This window comes from Mus caroli, chromosome 6, assembly GCF_900094665.2.
Source record: "Mus caroli chromosome 6, CAROLI_EIJ_v1.1, whole genome shotgun sequence".
In the NCBI taxonomy this organism is placed as follows: domain Eukaryota; kingdom Metazoa; phylum Chordata; class Mammalia; order Rodentia; family Muridae; genus Mus; species Mus caroli.
In genome coordinates, this window is record NC_034575.1 from 87,779,049 (window position 1) to 87,804,385 (window position 25,337).

The 25,337-nt window shown below is 50.6% G+C and overlaps 2 protein-coding genes across 4 annotated transcripts in view; one reads left to right on the plus strand and one right to left on the minus strand.

Moving 5' to 3' along the window:
• Slc6a6 (solute carrier family 6 member 6) overlaps positions 1-18,000 on the plus strand; it is a 75,571-nt gene extending 57,571 nt beyond the window's left edge. For 2 of the 3 annotated variants that reach the window (XM_021164025.2, XM_029478891.1), the window contains 7 exons: positions 119-243; positions 3,771-3,883; positions 7,373-7,510; positions 8,794-8,896; positions 9,340-9,440; positions 11,298-11,468; positions 13,837-17,684. In XM_021164025.2, the coding sequence (XP_021019684.1) occupies positions 119-243; positions 3,771-3,883; positions 7,373-7,510; positions 8,794-8,896; positions 9,340-9,440; positions 11,298-11,468; positions 13,837-13,980 (895 nt within the window). In that variant the 3' untranslated portion in view covers positions 13,981-17,684. Of the gene's footprint in view, positions 1-118; positions 244-3,770; positions 3,884-7,372; positions 7,511-8,793; positions 8,897-9,339; positions 9,441-11,297; positions 11,469-13,836 lie in introns of all 3 variants that reach the window. The other variant, XM_021164030.2, reaches the window with a different exon arrangement.
• Positions 18,001-20,496: 2,496 nt separating this feature from the next.
• Grip2 (glutamate receptor interacting protein 2) overlaps positions 20,497-25,337 on the minus strand; it is a 25,270-nt gene continuing 20,429 nt past the window's right edge. The window contains exons 16-18 of the mRNA XM_029478237.1: positions 24,225-24,368; positions 23,673-23,819; positions 20,497-22,592 (exon numbers count right to left, since the gene is read on the minus strand). Coding sequence (XP_029334097.1) covers positions 22,434-22,592; positions 23,673-23,819; positions 24,225-24,368 — 450 coding nt within the window. The 3' untranslated portion in view covers positions 20,497-22,433. The remainder of the gene's footprint in view (positions 22,593-23,672; positions 23,820-24,224; positions 24,369-25,337) is intronic.

The following is a 25,337-nucleotide window of genomic DNA, read 5'->3' on the forward strand; positions in this document are numbered from 1 at the left end:
TCGCGCTGGCGGGCCCGGTGGACGTTAGAAATGATGATTAAAGAAAAAAAAAGAGAAGTAGGGAGCGTGGCTTCCTTGTGTTGTGATTAACTTACCCCCTGACGTGTGTGTAACTTAGGGACTGTATGCTGCTGGGATGCCTGAACAGTGGTACCAGTTTTGTGTCTGGCTTCGCAATTTTTTCCATCCTGGGCTTCATGGCACAAGAGCAAGGGGTGGACATTGCTGATGTGGCTGAGTCAGGTACGGTGGTGTCGGTGGCAGTGGTGGTGGGCACTGCCACCTAGTGTGTAAGATGAGTACTGCAGGCATGGAGCCAGACCCCAGGGGGATGGAGGGAGCCTGGCTTTTACATAGACATCCCCTCTCCCCCCAAGATGTGCTCCCATACCTGAGTACAAAGGCTACAGTTAAAGGTCCTCAGTGCATTCTGGCCCACTGAAGGTGGGAGGAGCAAGGGCGGTTGAGATGGAACTTGGTGGCTGTTTTAGTTGTGGTCTTCCAGCCCCCAACACTTCCCCAGCATCTGCTGGCTTTAGCCTTGGAAGTTGCTTTTCTAATAAGGCTCAGGTCAGCCACAGCTAGCACACCAATTACCAGCGCTGCTGACATCTCAGCCTTGGTTTCTGTGGTTTGCATTTGGCACCTGGCGGGCTCCAATGCCAAGCCGATCCACTCTTGAGTCCTTCCTGTCTATGTTCCAAACCTCACCCCTCCCAGCCTCCGCCACAGTCACCAGGAGCGAGAGGGCAGGGGAGGAACATCACTCAGAGGCCATGACAGAGCTGATTTGGGAGTAGGATATGAGGACACTGTTGCCTTTGGGGAGTTGGGGCCCTGTTGGCCCCATGTTGCTACTCAAGATGCCAACATTCACAGAATGGATGGTCGATCTTAGGGGTCAGGGGCTCTTCCTTAGCAACATGGGATCCAGAACTCCAGCAAAGAAGGTTCTGGAGCATGGTCTTGACTCCTACTACCTCATCACAGTATTTTAGGGGTCTGGGCTTGAGTCACGCCCTGTAGTGGATGGGGTTCTGGGGTGGATATCACCAGGGGCCACCTCCTCACCCCATTCTCTTGCAGGGTGGTCAGGTGTTATCCAACCTAATTACTCTGGGGCTTCTAGAGGCTGCCAAGAGCCATGGGTTGGGTCTTCTTCAGGCCACACGGATGGGTGAGATAGGGAAGACTGTCCTTCATTATTCTAGGTGTTTTTTACAGACCAGGGCAGGTACCCTAAGTCCCTGCCATTCTCTTCCCTCGATCTCCTTATATTTGAAACTTAAGGTCATGTCTCAGTTCTCTAATCCTGAGCCTTGGTATTGGAAGGTCAGAGGGTACCTTGATACTTTGTGTCTAGATCATTTAGATATTCATGTCTCAGCTGAGGGCAGGGTAGGCTCATAGGCAATGTATCTGGATGCCAAGTCTCCACCCACTACACATCTGGAGAGCCATCTAATGTGGCCATTTCACTGGATCCTCTGACCTCAGGGACCTTAGAGACTATTCATCCTCTGTCGGCTGCTGGGCCATAACACAGCCCCTCCTCCAGTGTGAACAGCACACTGTGCACACATATCTATTTCACTGTGTCCCAGTTGGACACTCAGAAGAACTTTTTGCCCATTCTCAGAAGCTCCAAAGGCAGGGAAGGGCCTGAGGGCACAGGACCTCAATCACAGCCTCTTGTGTTGGAAGTTGTTTAGCAAGGGGCCCAGCACCTCTTCCAGACCCTCTACAAATGATGCTGTCCTCACTTACACATGCAAAGTGATTCCAAACCTGTAACCGGGTTCCACCAAAAACACAGAGGAAACTTGTTATGGGAGAAAGATGGGGTTCACCAAAGAGATCTCTGTGCACAATGGGCATTTTCACACCGTGCATGTAGTCAGTCCGAGTGGCTTTTTTTCTTTCATCCACTTCAAAGACCTCGTCCACGCTCCTTCCCCACAGTGATGTATGAGCTGCCAGCACAGCAAGAGGGACNGTGACTCTAAGATTTTTTTGGCAAGCACCGTAACAAAGAAAAGTGCATTTGAACAAGGGTATTGTACAGCCAAGGGAAGACCAGACAGAACATGGCGTGCTTCACTCGGGACATCCCAGCAGTCTAACTGTTCTCAGCTTCTACCTGCCCAAGTTCACTGTGGTTGTAGAGGAGGGTGATTGGCCCCTCTCCTGAGGCTGGTTTCAGAAAATCTAAAATGAAGGACAGAAAGAAGTGAATTGACTCTGTTCACAGTGCCTGGTGCGGAGGGTTGAGGGTACACCACATTTTACATCTGTCTTGTAGTTGGCTAGTCCTGATTGCTCATTCTTGGGATGGACAAGGCAGGTCCAGAGCTTTGAACTTCAGGGGGAGCCGAATGCTTTTGGTTCTAACTTGAGTCCCAAGTATGTTTCATGATGTCCCCAGTGGGAGGTGCGTGTTCTGAGCCCCCTCCTCAATCTTGCTCATCCAAGCAGCTTTCAGCTTGGTAAGCAGCCGCACCTGTTCCCCTCACAGAATCTTCTAGTATCACCTTCTAGCAAAACTCAGCAGCTGCCCCAGGTCGTTGTTTCAGTAGGGTTTCTCATTTCTCAGGCTGAGCAGACCTCATTGTGAGACTTATCCTCCCCCATCCTCCCCNGCCACAGTTGGGGTTGTTGATGCTTCACTAAGTGATTTTTTTTTTNNAAANTNGNTTNNTTTTNNNGNANNCNNCCCCCCCCTCCTTCTTAAGCCATTCATCCAGTTTTGATGATTGTTTGATGTTTGCTTTTAAAGTGTAAAACATCTCCCGAAGTTTGGCTCATATTTCTTCTTGATTGGCTTGTTTTGTTTCTAGTAGTGGATTTTCCTTTAGTTTGTCAGCCCTCTTGTGGGCCNAGTCCCAGCTAGCTAATCTCTCCCAGGAGTCTGTTTGGGGGTGGGGGGGTTGCAAGCAGGAGATGTTTGTGTTCAAATGACCCTGTGAGAGGCACTCAGAGTGGGCGGAGCTCTTGTCCCCTTTGCCTCTGAGTCTGGCCAGAGCCCTTTTCTGGGCAGTGGTATCCACTTCCAAGAATCTGAACATGAGGATCCTGGGGCTACGACCCTCAGATCTCAGTTAGGGGAAGCTGATGTCCCCCAAAACATATAGAGGAAGTGGTGGATGAGGACTGAGATGTGGCTAGTCTCCTGGGCCTAGGCACCTCCCTTCAGTGCCAGGCCTGGCTGTTTTTACCTTGCCTTGTGTGAACTTGGGTCCTGTAGGGGACAGAGGTCCCCATAGGCATGTCCTTGAAGAGCCATTTACCCTGTGGGGCATCTAAATGCTTTTTTTTTTTTTTTCTCTTTCCATTCAGTGTTTTAGCCATTAACTCAAAAACAGAAACGGTTCTTTGCAAAAGAGGGTTTTATGGATCAGATAACCATAACTTCCCTTCCAGCCAATGCCAATGCCGCTTTGGTGTGTAAGGGGCGGGTCCTCCTTTCCCCAAATCTCTGGCTACCTGAGCCCCCAGATTCAGCCCCCACCCCCTGCCCCTAGGATCCCGTGTCTATACGGGTTTAGATTCACTTGAGAGGAGGCCATGTGCTGGNTAGGAGACAGACGCTCACATGGGGCCCCTCCCAAGCCCCACCGGTCTCTTTCTCTGGCTCCTCCTGCATTTTGGGCTTAGGTGACCCCCTCCTCCTCCCTACTCAGATGTGAGTGTTCTGTGAGGCCCAGGGTTTTGAGTAGCATGGTGCTGATGTGTGTTCTCCTGTGTCCCCCCTCCCCGTTTCTCTCCCTCAGGTCCTGGCTTGGCCTTCATTGCCTACCCAAAAGCTGTAACCATGATGCCGCTGCCCACCTTTTGGTCCATTCTGTTTTTCATTATGCTCCTCTTGCTTGGACTGGACAGCCAGGTACGTGGGGGGGAGGGGGGGCTGTGGCGCTCGTGTGGACAGCCTCTCTGTGAGAAGCCATCCTTATTGAAGCTGAGGCATATTCAGACCCTTCCCCGTCAAGCTCCCACCTCACAGACTTCAACCTCGTCTCCCCAGGGCCCTGAGAAGGCCTCAGCCCAGCATTGGGAGGAGATCCTCCACCCTAACACTCAAGGCTGCTACCCCAAGCAAGGAGATGAGGGTGACTGAGGCTGTGGTTAAGGTCAAACTATAAATGAGAAATAGAGGGCTGGGACCCAGAGGTACAGGTGTCAGAGCATGTGTCAGTCATTGCCTGGGCCACCATAGTCTGTCCAGAAAAGAGGAACCACATTTGGGACACTGCTTTTGGTTCAGGCCAGCTTGTCCCCCCTCCTCTGATTGCTATACCATCTGCCCGGTCTGGCCTTCCCAGTTTATTTCTTGGGTGGAATCCAAGGCTTCACATGGACCAAGCATGTACTCTACCCCGAGCCACGCCCCAGCCCCGTGCTAGGGTTTCATAAGAGGCAGTTCACTACTGGGAAGTGTTGGTGATAGCCAGCCTGAATCTAGCTCAGGAGAGATAACACACTCAGTGTGACAATGGCCACATCCATCTCTTTCCTATGAGCCTCAGTTTCCTCATCCTGGCTAATGGGTACAATTTGTGAAGCATGAATTTCAGTGCCAGGTATAGAGAATTCAGGTGCCNATGAGATTCATGGGGGCTTGTGTGTCCCTTTCTCTGAGGTGAGTGTCTTTTGGTGGAGTATTTTTGAAACTCCAGGAGGGAGACTGTGGCGTGTGTGCCAGGCAGGTGGTCATGGGCTCAGGCCAGCTAGAGAGACTGGGAAGGCAGAGACTCCTGTGTGGTGTGGGTTTTGAGTCCAGCTACCTTGGGAAAAGTTCATCAAATTGAAGTAGGCTGTGAGATCAGGTCTGGAGACTCTGAGACTCCAAGACTCCTCATCACCCTTCCTAAGGGCATGACCTACCTCCAATGGCCCTGACAGGATGGGTCCCTAGGGACTTAGAACCAGTGGAGGTGAATGAGTCCAGAGAGAGGAGGCAGCTAGCAAGGTCAGGAACACAGTGTAAATCTTGGCAGCCAAGGGGGTCAGATAAACAGAGAAGACAGTGAAAACCTCTCCAAACCAGAAAAACAGATCCTTGTGGCGTTGGTGATGGGCAGACGCTGTTGTAAACAAGCAAGGTTCTGTTAATGATTCTTGCTTGGCCCTGGGAGCAGACCCCATGCAGGGCCTTTTAGTGGCTTTTAGAACATCTTCCAGGCTCAGAGGGGAAGAAGAAAACAAAAACACAAGTTAATAAGTGGCTAAGCGTGAAACATCCGCCAGCTCTCTAAACAGGGCTTACAGGCTCACAAGTGGCTGGGAGTGGGGGGACCTGGGCTCCGTGCAGGATGCGTGACTCCCATCTGAGCCAGAGGCTGAGTGGAGGATCTTGGGGGGCTGTGAAAGCTTACCTTGGGGTGTTCCTCTTTACCCTGCTTTATACATTGGGGCTCTTAACGATTGGTTTTTAAATGGCCTGATGGTATCATCACTCAAGTACAAGTGGGCAAGGAAAGAGGAGGCGGCTGGTCTCCAGTCATGGTTCCCAGAACACGGAGAAATAGAGCTTTGGAGAAGCCAGCCCCACAATGGGGTGCAGAGAGAGAGAGAGAGAGAGAGAGAGAGAGAGAGAGAGAGAAAGTCCCACTGTGTGAGATGCCACCGTATGCCTGGGGCTGCCTGGCCATTTTTTTCCTCATGTGCAACTCGGTTGGCGTTTATCTCCAAGCCCTGTACCAGCAGTTTTCTTTATTTGCAGTGCTGGACATCATCGGATCCAGGGCTTTGCCCAGAATAGATGATGCTCTTCCCTAGCTCACTGTATCCAGATGTTTATACTTTAGCTCCTGTCCCTGCTGCTCTCCTGCCTCAGTGTCACTGGTGCCTTACTGCAGGCAGCCAGAGAAACTATTTCAGTTTTGGGTCATAGCCTTTCGGCTTAACTCATTGTGTAGCTTGGCCCTGGGCTGCNGGTTAGCCACAGCTCAGTTCTTTTCAGGTTCAAATTCCCCTTGGGCACATTAGTCAGAGGTCATGAGATCTACTCATAGAGCCCTGCTTAAGAACCTCTTGGTCATCTTGCCCCTGAATTCTGGCCTCAGAGTGCCAGTACCTTTGGGCACATGAAAGGGATTTTCTCTCTGTCCCTTAGGATGCAGGAAAGGGGTCTTCTCTCTGATCATGTCCATTCTTGGACACTCCCTCACCGTCTCCCAAAGGCCTCCATAGTTGGATCTTTTTCGTAGGAATGCCAGGGGAACGTCTGTCCCCAACCCATTTTGTCTTTTTATTTCATGATGGCATTTCGTGTAGACCAGGCCTCAAATTCAGTCAGGTCTGACTCTGAAAATGTCCTAGCCTTCTGCCTCTACCTCCCAATTGCTGGGATTATAGGCATGTATGCTGTACCTGGTTATGCAGTGCTGTGGAACTAACCCCGGGCCTTTGCCTGCTAGCTGAGCACTCTGCCAGGTGTTTACATGCCCAGCCTTTAGCATTTTAATGTTTCAGTGACTCAGAGCAGTCTGGGTGAGGCTCCTCTAGTTTACGTACTTTTGTGTCCCTCAAACCCCCAAATACTGCCAAGACCTGTTACAGACTTGTGTATTCGTGCCTAAAGACTGATAACTAGGAATGTTGTTGCCAGTATCATTGGTTGGGTGAAAGGTGATGTATCCAGAGGGCGCAGTTTTATGCTGCTGTTAAAAGGCAAGATAGATCTTTGTGTAGGGACATAGCACAGTTTCCAAGATAAATCATTAGGTACAAGGTTGAAAAGATGTAGAGAGCCTGATAATCATCCTAGAGCATGGTGTGTGTGTGTGTGTGTGTGTGTGTGTGTGTGTGTTCCTAAATGTTCCAGAATTTTCTTTGTCTGGAACCAATGGATCTTGGATCACAGTATTTCTGGTGGGGTTAAGCCACCATGTGAGTCATACCTGAAGTACCTTTAGTGCTCTGGATGGGGAAACTGAATCCAGGCTTTGCCCAGCGTCTCCCAACTGGTTAATGCAAAGGTTGGCCTTAGCTTGCTGTGGCTGAGTAGCCCCTGTGAAAGGCTGGACTAGGCATTCATTGCTTTAGTGTGTGTAGCATCAGCTTTGACAAAGGAGAGAGGCTGTCATGGCCACACCTCTCCCNCCCAAGAGTGTCCGGGCAGAGAGCTGGCCCTGGCTTCCTAGAGAGTCTCTAGTGAGTCTCAGGTCTCCAGTGACAAGGGTGGGAATGGCCCGAGTACAGACATAGGCCTGAGTTGCTTGGACCACAGACCACAGTGGCTGCCTGTACAGCTCAGGGTCTGGCGACATGGATTTCCAGGTGGGTCTCATGAGAGGTAGCCCAGCCCTCCTCCTGAGCTCCAGACCTGTGTTGAGCCCCCTTACCCGTTTCTCTCTCTCCCTCTTGCCCTCAGTTTGTTGAAGTCGAAGGACAGATCACATCCTTGGTTGATCTTTACCCGTCCTTCCTAAGGAAGGGTTATCGTCGGGAAATCTTCATAGCCATCTTGTGTAGCATCAGCTACCTGCTGGGGCTGACGATGGTGACGGAGGTAGGTGGCTGTTACTCTGGGGGCTGTGAGTTTTTCCCTTCCTACTTAGGATTTCTCGAGGCCATAGGGGAGGCCACTGTTGGGAGAGGGGCCTGAGGGGTTGAGAGGGTTCCCCTTACCACACCTCCTTTAGGTTGATCATGCAGCTTCCCCCATATTCCCTTTCTGAGATGCTGTGGTCAAACCAAGATTGTGGCACTTGCTTGGCAAGTACTCTACCATTTGTGTGGGTCTCTGCTGAGCAGAGCATACACTCTTCCCAGAGAGCAGGAGCCATACTTGAGGAGGAAAAGAAGCCAGGAGCAAAAGGGAACAGAAAGGTTGAAGGCTAGACGTTTCAGTGGCTGGAAAAAGAGCAGATAAGAGGGCACGAGCCTGGGCTCCCCCAGAGCATGCTTTCCTGCCCTCAGGACATTGGCACGCCTGAGGTCTCTAGGAGAAGGTTATCAGTCACTTCCCAAACCCTATTCAAGCTTTCACATTTCTTTACCGAAAAAGAAGCTTTTTGGGAACTGCTTGAAAGAGCACTCCGTCTGTGGCTGTAAAGAGGTCTCGGGNTGAAGAGCACNAGTTGCTTTTCCGGAGGACCTAGGTTCAAGTCCCAGCACCCACATGGCTACTCACAACTGTAGCTTTACTCCTGGGGATCCAGCGTATACATGGTCTGCAGACACACCTGCAGGCAGAATGTCTAGTCACATAAAATAAAAATAAAGGCTATAANGCATTAAGAATATCCCTCTAAAGTCAGATCGCCTCTCTACTCACCAAGCACAGGTTCCCGTGACTTGGCCACGCTTGGTTTTAAGACACCCTGTATATAGACTTCTGTGACCCTTTGGGTTGCTTAGATGTGTTATACTCTTCCCCCAACCCTGTGTGTTTTGTCAAACATGGAGTTGAATTTGTTATAACTGACCTTGAACTCTCAGCAATTCACCTGTCTAGACTTCCAGAGGATTTGTTGTAAGACTATGAGCCACCACATTTGGCCCTGAATATTTTTTCCTTTGTTTGTTTGTTTGTTTGTTTTCTTTTCTTTCCTCTTTTCTTTTCTTTTCTTTTCTTTTCTTTTCTTTTCTTTTCTTTTCTTTTCTTCTCTTTTCCTTCTTTCTCTCTCTTTCTAAAAGTACCTGTATTTGGTCCTCCTAGCTTTTGCCAATTTTTTTCTTTGGAATTTAAAAAAAAAAAGTATTGATTTACCATAGTTCTTTATATATGGAGAATTGGAGACCATATAACAAACCAACTTTATCCTTGATTTTTTTTTTTTTCCTTCACAGGGTGGCATGTATGTGTTTCAACTCTTTGACTACTATGCAGCTAGTGGTGTATGCCTTTTGTGGGTTGCATTCTTTGAATGTTTTGTTATTGCCTGGATATATGGTGAGTATACATGTTTGCACATCCTTTTTCTAGCTGTTCATTTGGGCAGAGAATATAATGGAAAAGCTTCCCTTGTCTGGAATAGTCACTTCAGGATGCTCCCTGAGCACATCGCAGATAATCCCACTGAAGGCACAAGATGTGAACATGTTGCTATAAATATAACACTGTCACCTCAGAACCTAGGGTGACCTACTCTTTGGCCCAGAAATGGTCCATTTTGATCTCTTTGAGAGCTGGGATTAGCCATGCTAAGATGTGGGCTCTGTCTAAGACTTCCAGCAAAATGGAGATACCCAGTTGCACTGAATGTCACATGGCCGTGCTTGGTGTGGAGACATAGGCCCGGTGGTTGAGATGGTGACCCCAGCTGCGTTGTTTCCCGGTGCTATTCTGGCTTTGGCCACCATGTCACCGGGGACCCCCACTGCTATCTCTTGTAGGCGGTGATAACTTATATGACGGTATTGAGGACATGATTGGCTATCGGCCTGGGCCCTGGATGAAGTACAGCTGGGCTGTCATCACTCCAGCTCTTTGTGTTGTAAGTCTCACCTAAGCATGACATTTTCACCTTGTGATCTCTTGCGTTCTGTGTGGGCTCTGGTAAAGCCAGCTTCAGCAATACCTGGGACAGTGGGGGCAGTTTGCTCTATGTTGCCTTGGTTGTGTAGGGTTTTGTAGGACCAATAGGAGTTTGTGAAGAAGAGGAAGCAGGAAGGGCAGTGTCAGGCTGCTGCCTGCTACCTTGGAGCTGGCTTTGCTGCTTGCATGGTACCTTCTCTGAGACTCTGCTTGTGAGTACCATCAAGCTTTTGCAACAGAGCCTGGCCAATGCCCTAGGGATCTTCATGTGTGGGCGTTCTCCCTGTACTGCTGTTCCTGGTCAGCATCTTAGGGAGTCCAGATGTTCGTTGCTTTAAAATCAGTGCTTAGCGATTAACAGGTCCTCTCTCCTGTGACCTCTACTCCCAGGCTAGACCAAGTGGACATGTTGATTGACTCCTCTGTCTAGGCCTCAGTCTTTTCACCTCACCTTGTCACCTCTGTGACAAGGATACCCTGATGTGAGACCTCAGTACAGGTGACAGTTTAGAATCTGATGAGTCTGATTGTGGCTCTCGGCACACATATCTCCCAACAAAGTCAAGAGACTGCAAAACAGCAACTGGAGGCTCAACCCAGGTAGGGTTGCAGTCAGCTGGGCACAGGCCCGTACGCCTGTCCTTGTTCACACCAGGCTTGTGCCTGGGTTCCCTCTCACACTAACCTCTGATTTCCTATCTAGACCAGTGGTAGTCTGCACTCTGGTGGTAGAATGAGGCCCCCTGCTGGAAAGTCTAGGTAGAGGCCAGAGTCACCCACCTCTGGGGCTCCCTTTTATGGAAGCTGAGGCTGTCTAGGCAGAAAGCAACAGAGAAGGGTAGGCTCCGTGGGCCACCTGTCCCCACCATGCACCACTACCTCCCATCAGACCTGGTTTTAGGCAGTGAGTAGTGGATTGTTTTTGCCATGGCACTCCCTGGGTTGCCTCATTTTTTGAGAAGGATACAGAGGGCAGTTCTTCCAGAGTCAGAGCTCCTCTTCTCAAAGGCAAAGGTAGACTCTGNACAGCTTTAGGGTTCAGGACTCACCCCACCATTCTCTTCAGGACCAAGGCCAGCTCTACATCCTGTCACTGGGACCAGACCAGTATGACAAGAGATAATGGCATTTAGGTCGCTGGCTGCCCCGCTCTCATCCATGCTTTTGGCATTTATTGTGCACCTGCTGTGTATGTCTAGAACCACATCTGGTGTTAAAAGAGAGGTGCTCTAGAGTGGTGGTTCTTAACCATCACCCCACCGCTTTTCACTGGGGTTGCCTGAGACCACTGGAGAACACAGACTTTTACACGATCAGTCATAATAGTACCACAATTACAGTTGTGAAGTAACAACAAAAATTATTTCATGGCTGGGGGTCACCACAACACGAGGAACTGTACTAAAGGGTTGCAGTATCAGGAAGGTTGAGAACCGCTGCTCCAGAGGGAGGGGAACAGCCGAACTCTGGGTATCAGAGCCACATTGCTTCTGAAGGGAAAAGCTGGGGTCTGGGTAGGTAAGGCCAGCGCACTGGAGTGGACATCGGGTGAAAAGATGGAGGAAAAAGGATGGGCAGGAGGAAGTGGCCTTTGAGGGGTGGGGGTAGATAAAGAAGGGTGAGGTCGGCTACGAGCTGACCTGGGGAGCCAGGGGAGGGTGAGCAGGTGACTTGGTCAGATTTGCCTTGGAAAGATCCATAAGGCACCATGCCACCCCATCTCCATAGTAAGGATAGAGGAGAGGCCCTGCATCAGATAAAGTCCACACTGCTCTCAAATGCCTACGGACCCTCTGACTGCCCCGTCTCTCCACAGGGATGTTTCGTCTTCTCGCTTGTCAAGTATGTACCCCTGACCTACAACAAAGTGTACCGGTACCCGGATTGGGCAATTGGGCTGGGCTGGGGCCTGGCCCTTTCCTCCATGCTGTGTATCCCCTTGGTCATTGTCATCCTCCTCTGCCGGACGGAGGGACCGCTCCGCGTGGTGAGCACGGGGCATGGGCCATGCGAGGTGGAAGACAGGCAGTGTTGGTTTCTGTGTGAAGTTAGGCAGGATTCTCACCCTCTCTGAATCCCAGGTTTTCTCTCACCCCATGAAAGGCAGGAGGAGTACGCTGTGGGCAGACAGACAGGTGCCATTCACATTGGAGAAGGCTTTGTGGTGACATTTAAAGGGGGCCATGAACTTAAGAGGAATGTGCCCAATATAGTGTGAGGTGGAGTGTGGTCCTGCTGTGGGGTACAGAGGGTCAGTCGCTAGGCTAGAGAAGGGACAGAGGCCTCACATGCCAAGTTAGAGGATGTGGGAAATCTCTGTTCTGAGTCAGGGTAGGAGATAAGTTCTGGAGAGGAAGCCCAGCACTGCCCAACCATGCCAACCTCTGCTGGGGTGTGCCGCCACCTCTGCCCTGCTCCCAACCTCTGTGACTGCCTGATTCCTCACGGTGCCCCTTCCCTTTCCCCCAGCCTCCTTAGGAATTCTTCCCACAATGTGGGAGCCTCCAGGCCTGGCAGTCCCCTGCTCTTTCCGCGAAATCCCTTTCTCAGAATCTNTTTTAACCTTTGCCCCCCCTGGGCCAGCTCCAAGGCCCCACCGTTTTATTTTGGGCTGTTTTTATTCTCTTACAAAAAGAATCTGGAGCCAGGATGTCCTGGGGCCCTGGCTCCCCCTCGAGCTGGCCCAGGCTTCCTCCTGTGGAGCGGGCTGTGTTGGCTGGGAGAGGAGTGGAGACCAGGAAGGAGCCAGGGCATCACAGCTTCCCCAGAGGGTAGAGGAGTGGGGATGAGACGCCAGCTCTCCCACCATTAAGCCGGAGTCAAAGCAGCCACCTCTGTTGTTGGTGCTGAAACAGTCAGCTCCAGGCACACAGTTGGACTTTGCAGGGGTGTGTAGAGGTAGGTTCTGGCTACAGGGTCTCTGAAAACCTGGATGGTTTTGTTATGGTGGTGGTGATGGTGGTTGTTACTTTGGTTTTTGAGACAGTATCTAAATCTATAGACCAAGCTGGCCTAGAACTCACTCAAGTCCAAGTTGGCCTCAAACCTCCCTAGTGCCGGAGTTATGGGTAGAAGCCCCACTGCCTGGCTTAAAGCCCCATTTTAAGAGCTTGGTTTGGCCTGCGTGCACAGATTTGTTCAGAGTGAGCTGCTGGGGGAGGCAGGAGCAGCTGGCAAAGATGTCTCCCCACAGCTAGAAAGAGCCACAGCCCCGCTGGCAGCACAAGCTATCCTGGTACCCTCCTAATCGTGAGGTAGCAAGGGGCATATCAGGATCTCCAACCCAATCAGGGTTCCAGACCAGGCTGTGCCTCCCAGCAGACAGCATGGTGGCTGCCAGTGTGGGTACGATTTCCCACTTTTGCATTTGGAGCGCAGTGTTCCAATGTAAGGGGGGCCGGGTTGAAAGCATACAGGCAGGCTAGGTCGGTGGGTGAGGAAGAGCCTACCTGCTCAAAGCAGCACAGATGTTTGTGGGAGGGGCATGACCTGGGGTTACCAGGTCTTGTGTTTGTTTTCCCCCCCTCCTAGAGAATGTGGAAATATGGATTCTCCAGTGAGATGATGTCTTTTTTTAAGCCACTTCTCCCAGGTCCTTGGACAGTGCGAGGGAGAACACCAGGCTTGGCACATGCAGGCTTAAAGCAGCTCTCCCAGTTGTAATTTGTCANGGTTGGATGTAAATACCTAGAAGGGCCTTTTGTTCCCTTCTTTTCTTTTTTTAAACTGCTGGCCCATTTCAGTCTGAGCAGACACCCGGCAGGAAGTGGGCAGGAGGCAGAGGTGGGAGCCAAGTTTCACTCCCACTCTGCTGGGGACTTCCTAGCACAGGGCTCTTCCCTCCCTAGCTCCAGGATCAGTCACCACACTGAGAAGCCGAGGCTCTATGGCTAGAGTGAGAATTCTCCTGTAGTCTCCTATCTGAAAGGGCAGACTCCTCCCTGCAGTGGGCTCCCAGGCCCAACCATTCAGGAGATGGAGCTTCCTGTGAGGAACTGTCTCCTGAAGGGAGACCAAGGAGTACAAACTTCTTCTTGGGGGCGGGGTCTGGAAAAGAGGAAGGATTAGGTCAGTTTTCCAACCCTAAGACATACTGTAGAAGCAGAAGGTCAGAAACCTGGGAGAATAAACCATGGGAAGACAGGACTCAACTCCTCAGGGGAAAGAAATCTGCCTGTGGAGGTCATGTGTGTACCCTGTCTGTAAGCACGAATACAAGGGTTGGCTGGGGGGAAATCACTCCATTTTGAAAAGATCCATAAAAGGGCCAGAAAGGGTGGCAGATGCCTGGGATGTTCTGGAGGTGTTCTGTTCTACCCTAATCTACTCCTGATNTCCTCCTCTTTCTTCCACAGAGAATCAAATACCTGATAACCCCCAGGGAGCCCAACCGCTGGGCTGTGGAGCGCGAAGGGGCCACACCCTTTCACTCCCGAGTAACCCTCATGAANGGCGCACTCATGAAACCCAGTCACGTCATTGTGGAGACCATGATGTGAGGTCCGGGCCATGTGACAGGCGCCGCTTTCCTGCTGTTTACTAACGTTAGATTCTCATAGGACCAGGTTTACAGAGCTTTATATTTGTACTAGGACTTTTTTTTTTAATTGTCACAGAAAATGTTACTCTATGTGTGTGTGTATGTGTATCGTGTGTGTCTGTATATGTGTGTTTTGTTTTGTTTGGGGGATATTTTGTACAAAAAGAAAACCCATAGGCCTATGTCCTGGGGGAGAGGATGGACTTTCATATTGATTTCGATGTATTTTGTGGGAACTTGGTAAATTTCTCTTTGTATTTTTTTTTAACATATAACTATATATACTTAGAGTCTGTCATACAGTTTGCCACTTGAATTGGTCTTGCCAGCAATGGATCTCGTTTTTCAAAAGCAATTCTTCGGTGCTTATATAGCTGGCAGAAAGTTCTGCCCAAAAACAAATGAAAAAAGAGAAAAAAAAAAACAAAACAAAACTGAATGCTGGGTGGAATTTTCCTATGATGGTGGATACATCTTCAAGAACGGTGTAGTCCCTTCTGAGCTGGTTCAGGAGGAAGAACACAGCGGAGGAGAGGGAGTCCCCCCCTCCCCCCCACTAACTGAACAGACCTGAGGGGCAGGAGAGAGCAGGGCTGTGGAGAGACCCTCACTCTTCGTCAGCCAACAAGAAAGATGCCAAAATACTGGCCCCCACCCTCAGCACGAATGATAGATCTCAGAGCAGCTGAAGCGGTTGTACCAGGGCCAAACGCCTGCCCTCTTACTTGGAAGACATGGGTGGTAGTCAGTGGGACTGTCTGAACCACCATGGGTATTACAGGCAGGGATGGGACGTCTGAATGTCTGGTGAGGATGTGGCTCAGGTCTGGGAGCCTCTGCAGGCGTAGGCAGAATCCCGGTCTTTTCTTGAACACTCAGTATGGCTGCCCGAAGCCAGTCCACAGGAGCTGCTGGGGCTTCAGAGTGGGGGTCACACTCAGGAAGTGTCTGCGGTATTTGAGTGGAGTCATGGTGGGTGACCAGAGTATTCCCCAAGCAGAATGTATTTTGGTGAGGGCCTGGGGTGAGGGAGGCCAGTGGACCAAATGATATTAGCAGCTCAGGAGGGTGAGTGTACCCCAAGCTGGCAAGTGGACCCCAGGAGGGCACTATTCTTCCTTGCCTCTTGACAAACTCTTGTGAAAGTTACCACCCCAGAACCATCCAGCAGCTCCCAGCAAGGAGTGCTCCAAGTGGCTGTAGACCCTGGATCTTAAAGGATCTGAGTTCAAGTACAGAGCCAGCTTGGTAGTGACCTCAGATGATTTCCAAGCCACTGCATTGGCTGTTGGACAGNTGTTTGCCTCCCGGGGACGGCAGAGGGAAGAAAGGGNAGTTTCCTCAGCTGAAGCTATCTCCACAGAAGTGAGGTCAGTCCTCCAGAGCTGCCCAATGTCAGGCAGGGCTGTTTCCTTCTGAACCAGGAGAGGGCGCTACACCTTCACCCCAGCCTCCACTGGGCCCAACTGTGCCATCCTGAACTTCTTTGACAAATGTACACATTTTTTCCTGTCTCCAAAGCAATGTACTCTGCCAAGTGACCCTCTAATCCTCTTCCAGTGGCTGTTGACTCAGCCACCCATGATTGTACTGTGTTCCTGTTGTCCTGTGTATTTCTGGTTGCTCTCGTGTTATTTTGAGTGTTTGGAGTTCTCCTTCCCCGATTTTACCGACTTGTAATGTACCCTGGTTTTCTTTCGTTTAATGGAACCTTAAAAGTAACCACTGTGGGTGATTGAAAGACAGGTGAAGTGTAAGGGAGAGGGGGGCTCGTCCAGCCGTGGCAGTGTCTGTGGTCATGCCCGTCTACCCTACCCCTAACCCCCACCGGGCACGCCCCTCTGGCGAGCGAGCCTTCAGTATTTTGGGTTGGCAGACAAATGGCACCATTCTGGAAATGGCCTGAGAAAGGCTTTTTTTAATCATTCCCAGATCGAATTCTAGACCAAAGACACAGCGGGCCAAGTCCCCAGGCCCTGCCTGGATTTAGATGGCCAGCCGCCTCCCGAGCCCACTCCCCAGCAGTGTCCCCTCACCTGTCTTCAGTGGCCCCCACTCTCACCCCACCCCTGCCCCTGATGACCCTTATTGTGATGCTTGTCTTTTCACGTCTGCATGTAAGTAACATTTTGAAGTAGAGCTCGTGACTCTGGTCCGCCTGCCTCCTGGAGAGAGGGCTAAGCTGTTCACCAACCAGCCCTTGCCTGGAACAGGCCAGATCCTGTCCTGCCTGTCAAATGGAGACAGGAAGCAAGGGACATTGCCTGATTTAGATGAGGACGTTAGGTGGGCCCAGGAGACCCTGGGAGATATTATTTGGCCCTAAGAGTGATGTGACCTCCCAAGTGGAGGGTCCCTGCTGGGCACTGTGGGCAGCCCCAGAGGGCCCTGATCCAAGGCACTTATGTAATCAGGGGAATAGGCCTAGTGTGGGGACTTACACTGTGAGCTAAGTGGAACTGGACATTTGAGTCATTTGTAGCTTCAGGCTCTCCAAGACTTAGTAGAGGGAAGGCAGGTCCAGGGCATTGTCTAAATAAACTGACAAGCCTTCCCTGTCAACCAAAGGCCAGAGCTGATGAGGGCCCTTGCTCCATTTTCATGGAACACAGAGCAATACCCACGTGTGCCCGACATTACCGCCCTGCTCACCCCGGCCCCGTGCCACCCTTCCTTCCTTCCTTTCTCCTCCAAAGCCTTTGGGAACTAGGAATTGATACACCCTCCCCTCAAATTATACCACAGGAAACTGAGGGCCAAAGACATCACTAGTGTGAAGAGCCTTAGCTAGGGTGTATGGGCAGGCCTTTGACCTCCATGTAGCCCAAGGCTATGCAGGAAGTTGCCTGAGAGGGTTTCTTTTCCCTCTCTGCCTCTGGCCTCCAGTCCTCACCTCAGCTCCATACCCTACCATGGAAAGCCACGCAGACCGTGGCAACGCATGAGGAGAAAGCAGCACGTGCCTCTGCACAGGAAGGGGCTTTCTCTATCACAGGGTGTCACCGCCATGGCCGACAGCATTCCAGTCCTGCTTCTTGGGACGGGGGGATGCTCTAGCAACCAGGCTAACAGGTGCCAGCCCAGTTCCTCTCTCCAAGATGCAGACACAAGCCAGGAAGGCACCTTAGAGAAGGCCCCTCATAGTCCCACTCAAACCTGAGACCCCTGTCCTTATGGACACTGTAAATACCTCTGTGTGCACACCCCCTCCTTCATCAAGCCCCAAACCACACACACAACAAAACCCAGATACTCCAGGATGGAGAGGGGCATCCCGGAAGCCAGAGCAGGGCTCCCTTCTCCCCTCCTCCATCTGAGCNCCTAGGAGCCAGGCCTTCCCAGGAAACTGGCTGTCCATGCTCTCTGGGAGGGAGGAGTGGTGTCATTGTCATTACAGGCATGTTCTGGCATGTTCCCTGAAGGACAGAGCATCTTGTTATATATTTGGCTTCAAAATGAGATGGTAGTTCCATTTTCTTTTTTTTAAAAACAATCTTTCCAATCCCTAACAACTGTGACTGTATTTAGCACAAGAGAAAAGCTGAGAACGTGGGTTTTGCCTCCTTCAGAAATATGTCTGGCTCATCAGGACATTTTTTAAAAACTTCAAAATATTTTTAAGATATTTTAAACTTTTGTAAAAAACAAAAAACAAAAAAACAAATGCACNCACACACACGCACACACACAACACACACACACACTCACACAAAGAAAAAAAAAACCTGAAACCAATCAAGAAGGGGAGGAGCGTTTGTGTTTGAAGGATCCTTGGTGTGTGACCTGTCTTGCAGTATACAAGCTCTGTGTATGTTTAATTACAACGACCCCGCATTTTGCAGGGTTTCGGTTTTATTTTTCCTCTTTTGCTTTTTAGATGAATATGTATATTGATATTTTAAATCCATCTTTGCTTTTTTTAGAGGAGTTTATAATCACCTTGTAACACAACAATAAACATTTCCTTTTTAAAATCCAAGAACGTCTGGTGTGTTTCAGAGTGGCCAGTTCACCTCTACATTTTGGCAAGCCCTTACAGTTCGTAAAGGGATTTCACTGGGGGTGGAGAGCTGGCTCAGCTGTTAAGAGCATTTGCTGACCTTGATTTTTTTCAGACACTAGCTTNGGGCTGGCTAATTAGAACAGGCTGGCCCGGGAGTCCCAGGGATTCACTATCTCTTCTCCCCAGCTATGAGATTGCAAGATCTGTTGCATCTNGCCTTTGGTGTTGGTCTGTGCAGTGCCCACAGAGACTGAAAGAGGGCATCAGAGCCCCTGGAAGAGAGAGTTAACAGATAGTTGTGAGCTGCCCATGTAGGTGCTGGGAACCAAACCTGACCTCCTGGAAATGCAGCAAGAGCTTCCAACCACTGAGTGTTCCCGAGGCCTGACCTTTTGACATGGGTTTTGGTCAAACTTGGTGCTTGTAAGCCAAGCATATGACCTGGACTCGGCCACTGCCACCCACAGCCTAGTGCTGTGAAACAAAGCAGGAGCCACATTGTTGTGCAGGAGCTACACTGTTATACATTCTTACTAACTATTCACTTACTTACTANTCACACCTCACATGGTTAAGTTTCCATTTCCTAAGCCTAATGTATCCTGAAGAGCATGTTTTTCAACTTATGTGGAACTAGTGACCCCATGATATGTACCCACTCCTTTGCCTTGCTAAACTGAACGTGTGACATAAGATTGCCCTATGAAAATGTGTCTTCCCAGATACATTGATGCCTCCCCTTGCACATGATGCATGCTTGCACTTCTCACGGGCAGCCTTGAGCCCTTCTGTCCAGGTGCTAACAAGAAATTATCTTGGCAGCTGTTTTGTTTTATTTGGGTCAATCTTAACCCTTCCATTTTGACAATGAGGTGGTGCCCTCTGAAACCCTGACTTTCAGAGCAGGAGCTGGCTGGCCAGTTCTAGTAGAGCTTGCTCTAAGCAGACGGTCATGGAATTGGTTTCCCCTCAGGTCTGACAGCTCCTTTGTCTTGGCTGGGTTTACATTATTTCAGGTGTTGGGGTTTCACTGTGTTGGGGTTGTCGATGCTCTCAGTTGCAGACTGTGGGGCATTTTGGACNTGAGGTTTTCATATACAGGATGCTCCTTGAATCCACCGAGATGAGAGCTGCTGACAGCAAGCTCCCAGACAAGGGGTTTGTTCCNGGGTACATAGACTTCCCACCCAGATCTGGGGTGGGTCAGGACTATGGGTCTGCTCTGGCTGGTTTCATAGACAGTGTCACATTCCCACTGCCTTTCTGCCAGCATGTGTCTGCCTCCCTCCCTTTGTGTGTCTCAGCCATTTGGCTTGTGTTTGGACCCTGGATCCACCCTACACCAACTACCTGTACACCTTCAGGCAAATCACTTAACCTTCTTCTAATGCCTGGGTTCCTCCTCTGTAATGTATACAGAGTCCTCCCCTGCAGCTAGGAGGATCCCACCAGTTCTTACAAAGTGCTCAAAGCTGTGCTTGGCATATAGGCTGTGTGGATGGTGCTGGCCCTCACTCCTCTGTACTGACACCCAGAGGGAACAGCTTCTATCTGCCTTTAGATCTGCAAATTTCCTCCATTCCACAGGCCTGGCCCTGTTTCTCTGGACCCCAGAACCCGTGAACCTACTTTGCCCTGGGTCTTTGCAACTTAGGAGCAACAGCCACNTCCAGGTAGACTTCCAGGCTACCCACTTGGCACTTCCCATCATCAAGGCCAAAGATCTCCTGGCTGCACAAACTAGACACACCCTACTCCACAGCCTAGTTTCCAGTGCCTCTACCCCTCTGGGTCCTAGAACCTGCTAGACTCATTTATATCATGGGTGCTTTGCACTTGAGGCTCCCCTCCTCCAAGCTGCCCCCCCCCCCCAGCCTGGGACACTTTGTCTAGATCTGTGTCCTAATTATCACCCCTTCAGAGAAGCCCTGTCTGGGCTGCAGCTCTCCTCAGCCTGGCCACTCTCTCTGTTCCAGTAGGTGGTGTCTTCAACTGGTCTTTATGCCTAATATGGGTGCTGGGAACTGAACCCAGGTTCTCTGGTAGAGCAGCAGTAAACAATTAAGGACCAAACCATCTCTCCAGCCCCCAAAATGGGCCAGTACCTTTTGTTTATTTTTTTCATCTTATGTGTATGAATGTTTTGCCTGTATGTATGTGTGTGTATATATATGCACTACATGTGTGCCTAATGCCTACAGGGCTCAAAGAGGGTATCAGGTCCCCTGGGAATGGAGTCACAGATGATTGTGAGGCACCACGTGGGTTCTGGGAACCAGGTCCTCTTTGAGAGAACCAAGAACTCTTAACCACTGAGCCATCTCTTCAGCTCCACAGACCACTTTATGAATGAATGGATGAATGAATGAATGAATGAATGAAAAGAAGTTGAGAGGCTACAAGATACACACAGAAGCTGAACCTTGCCAGCCTGCTATTTTTATAAAGCAAACAAACCTACTTTGTGCATTTAACCAATTTTATTACAAAAATCACCCCAATAGCACTCAACCTCCCCCCAGTCACTGCGATGCCTGGTGGGACATAAGATTTATACGTGGGCCCCAGACAGACTAGGAACAGCCTGTGCAGTGGTGCCATGGGTGTGCTGGGTGCTCCCTGGGAGCCCTAAGAAAACNGGCATAGAAAAATACTTTACAAGGAATATGTTCTAATCTTAGCCAGAGAAAAATACAGCTCTGGGGGTGGGTGTCACAGGGGAGGTACCCAAAATGCATAGGCAGGCAGGATGCTCACGAGGGAGGGGGCTAGGGATGTTGTGTGGGGCAAACAGCCCTGTGAGAAGCCAGGGGGGATATTGCATATGAGAAGGCCTCAGNCCACGGCCAGGAGGTCCACCGCTTGGCCTAGTTGCATACATCTGGGAGGATGGGAGAGCCTCNGCCCGAGGGGAGGGCAGTGGTCGAGTGGTTGCATTTTCGGAACCTGGAGTCTTTAAGTGGGATACAGATTTCCCAAACTAAGAGGCTTTCACGGTACAGTCAGCCATGCCACACACCAGAAATCCAGAGAGGCTGAGCCATCTGCCCAAGGTCACACAGCATCGGGTGTGCTGATGGCCAGGAGTCTCCTCTCTGCTGTGCCATTTGCCTGCCCTGGAAGCTGAAGGTCTTAGTTCGTTTGGTGCCCATGATGGGTGGGCAGTGAAAGTAGAGACACTGGGTTACCTGGACCCAGGCATAAGGGTCCCTGGAGAGGCCATCATGAAGGGCAGGGTATGGGGGAAGCTGAGGAGACTCAGAGAGCTGAAGGGTCTGAGTGGGCAGCTGGAGCTCGCCCTGTGTCTGTCAGATTCACTCAAGGTTACTCAACCAAGAAGGGAACCAGGGAAAGGAATGGCTTCTTAGGACCCTGTCTGTCCTCTTCAACAGGGAGTTCTTTTGGGCAATGAGCTTCAAGGGCAGAGAGGGGTGATGGGGTAGGGTTGGAGGCCCCTGGGTCCTTGGGACCTTGAGCTGGGCAAACAGGAAGCCAATTGTCAGACCAGCCCAGACCACTGGGAGGTGTCTTGAGTCCTGCTTGAAGCTGGAAGGGTTCTGCTTGGCAGAGATGGAGGAACCCCGAGTTAAGGGATGCTGGGGACTTCCTTGAGTAGTCTCTCTGGACACTGCTCCCTTTCGCTACTGTCTTGTCCTTCAGCCCAACCTCCCTCCATTTCAGCTTCTTTCTTCTTCCCCTTTTCCACGGATGGGATCAGGGGCACAGCCGTGGCTCAGCCTTATTTTCCATGGTATCTGTTGGAATGCCAGGTGAGCAGATTCTCCTGGACCTTTTGACTCAAGCAGTGCCCTTCTCTGGACGGGTCCTTGGGCTAAGGTTTTGTGGCGCAGGAGGGTAATGATGACCACAGCTCTGCTCTGGGGTTCAGAATCACCCACGAAACAGAAATGATTGTACGGCCAACCTGAAGGAAAGGGCAAGCACTCTCTGGTACCCCAGATGTTCCTAACTGGGGTTCCTCAGTGTGGTCACTGATGCTGGAGGCTCTCAAAACACCACCATTTGGGAGAAGGGAGGACACTGTTCTTGTGCCATATCTTTCCTGGTGGCAGGATGCCTGTGCACTGGGTGCCATCTATACAGCTGGGTTGCCGAATGCCTCCTGCCACAGACCAGGATTGTCCACCTTCTGCTTATTCACTTCCCAAGATGGGAANCACTGGCAGCTCAGTCGAGTTCCCACACTGAGCTGGGCTTTCCCCACACCTCTTGCTGCTCTGAGATGACTGTGCAGGGAGCTGGGCTCTCCTGACTGAGCAGCAGGGATGGCACCTTTCCCATGGGGTTCTCTGAGATCCAACTTGAAGATGCCACTCNATGGATGTGGAGTCTGCAGACCAGAAGTGGATGACTGGGGGCCACTCCTCNAGCTGAGCTTCATAATGACCTCAGAGCATCTGGGGACTACTGGGGCCTGGTGCTCCTGGTGTCCTGCGGCTCTGTGCCAGTGGGTTACGGCTGACCACCAGCTCCAGGATGTCCCCAGCCTCCGCCAGGAGTGGTACCGCCAGACAGCAGTCAAAGTCCNGAGTGCGAACATGGTTGACCTACACNGTACACAACCAAGGGACAGAGTCCCTGTGAATGAACCTTCTGGAGAAAAGCTGCACCTATAAGACTGGCTAAAGCTGGAGAGAGACTGGACTATTCCAGGATCAAAGCTTGAAGGTTATCTTGAGCTCCCCCTGAATAAGTCATTCCTTGTCCACCTATGCCTGACCTAACATCCCTTTTTTTAAAAAAAATTTNNTTNNTTTTATATATGTGAGTACACTGTCACTGTCTTCAGACACACCAGAAGAGGGCATCAGAACCCATTACAGATGGTTGTGAGCCACTATGTGGTTGTTGGGAATTGAACTCAGGACCTCTGGAAGAACAGTCGGTGCTCTTAACCGCTGAGCCATTTCTCCAGCCTACATCCTTTCAATGATCAAGTGACCACTAGCTTCCACCAAGCCCTCAAAACTAAGGATGGCATCAGATGGCATCTGGGGCCTAAAACATGTATTTCTGATTTGCTGTCACCAGCCTACCTGATATATCCACCAATAATTTAAAAAACAAAACAAAAAAAGTATTGATTTCAAGCACTAATGGCTCAAGCGTGGACTCTCTTGTTCCCTTTGAGGNGAGACCATGTTTTTCATTGCAACATCAAAACTGTGATTTTCCTGAAATGAAGTCCTGNACCCACCCAGAAACAGGAGAAAACAAAATTTAGGTGCATTTAGAACAAATACAACAAAGGAACCAAAACAGCTCCAGCATGGGAAGGGGAGTCTAGGGAGGCCAAGTTAGGCAAAGCTTTCTTTCTCAGCATTCCTTTCTGTTAGATCATATGACTGGTTCTGGCCAGTGGGTTGGGAAGGGACCTGTCATATAATGTTTTGGAGTGACGGCAGAAAAGCAAGGTGATTTCCTATGCATGGAGCCTNAGGAGGTCATGTGTCTCAGAGGGACAATTAACTAGACAAGCAGGCCCTCCATCNCCCAAGGAGTCAACAGCCAATGGGATCTCAGCTCTGATGTGAGCAGCCTCACCTGACTCATCCCATTGGCCTTTCCATGAACACTTACAGAATAGAGCTCTGGCCCTGGGCCAGCTTCNGGGTCCTCTGAGTTACCTGCAGGAGACGGTCAAAGGGCTGCAGGCCTCCAAGCTGAGCTGGTCCGTCAATGCGCACAGTGTGGACATAGACACCCTTCTCCAGGAGGCCATCTGAGACGCTGAAACCAAAGTCGTTCCTCACCGGGTCTTTGTGCAGGGTCACCTGGGGGAAGGAGGGGTGACCTTTGCTCCAAACCCCGTTATGTCCCTGGGATTCAGGCCCAGCCTATTGACTGGCCATACTCCAAGCTGCTCTCAGTAGCCTGTTGAGCCTCCTGTGCCTTATGGCATTCACCTTGCCATATGCAGCTTGCAGATACCAGACCTAAGGGGTCCCTTAGAATNAGGAGCAAGAGAGCATTGTGTTTTCATTACCCTGGGCAAAANCCTGGACTTGGTATGTACCCTNATGTCTTAGTCTTCATATAGATACACATAGGAGCAAGAGATGCAAGTAGGGCGGGAAGGTGATATCTGTCATTTGTCTACAGTAGTATGCTAAGTACTCTCTTGATACGAGGCCCCCAGTGTCCATATGTCATGCCTGCTTGCAGCCCCTAACACCAACCCTGTGCATCTCCAGGGGTGTTGGCAGCAGNAGCTCCTGCAGGTCTTCAGGGGATGTTCGAACTTCCCGGCTCCGGCGCCAGGGTCGAGAGCCAGGCCTGCCATCCACAGCCACAGACTGCACAGTGCCTGTCATGATGGAAGCCTGTGGGGACATGGTTGTCAGTCAGATACGGTATACTTACTCCATCCGGCTCTGTCAGGCAGGCACTCGGTCACAGGGTGAGCCCAGTGGGTGGGAATGAGGTCCCTGTCCTCAGGGCCCTTGATCAATCACAGGATCAGAATGAGAGCCTCTGTGGGGTCAGTGGCAGATTAGCATCTGCTCTGTGCTAGGCTCGGTTCTCAGCAATTACAAGTTTAAGTTATCTCCTGTTGTGTAGTNTNGAGCCACTTCTGTTTTTAAAGACAAATAGGTTTAGTGAGAGAATTTGAACTCAGGCTGACTCCCACAGTGAGGGTTCTGTGCCTCAGCTCNTATCAGCAAGGCACATGGGAAGTGGGAGTCTAGGANAGAGAGAAAAGTCAGTGATGCCTCCAGAACCAATATCTCAAAGAGCAGGAAGGGAAGATAAGAGTGCCCCTGGCAGAGGAGACATGGCAAAGATGAACCATGGGAAAGCCTGGAAGGTAAGGGACTTAGAGCTTACAGTAAGTATGTAACTTTTTATCCCATGGTGACAACGGGGNAACTCTGGAGCAAATAATTGGTAAAGAAGGTAACAGGAACAGATGTNTGTATTTAGGTAGGAATGGTGGCCAGGAAGGACATGGTGGGAGCATGGAGGTGCNNAGCAAAAGTCAAAGGAAGGGTCATCTGGACAAAGATGGAGATGAGAAAGGAATAGGGTTGTGGGATGGGCTGGGGCAGTGGGTNGAGTCAGAAGGGCCCAGTGTGTGAGTGTGAGCTGAAAAGAAGTGCCAAAGTAGGAGGGCGAGCCTTTTCCATTGTGATCCTCAGCTTCCTGGGNACACAGGTACCTCCTCTCTAGTCTAGACATTTCTCTCCATGTCCATCATGGCATCTGAGTTTCCACTCTGGTGTATAGCTCTGCCTGGCACTGATGATCTTCCAAGTGCAAGGGAGACTAAGAAAGCAACTGTCTTAGGGCCA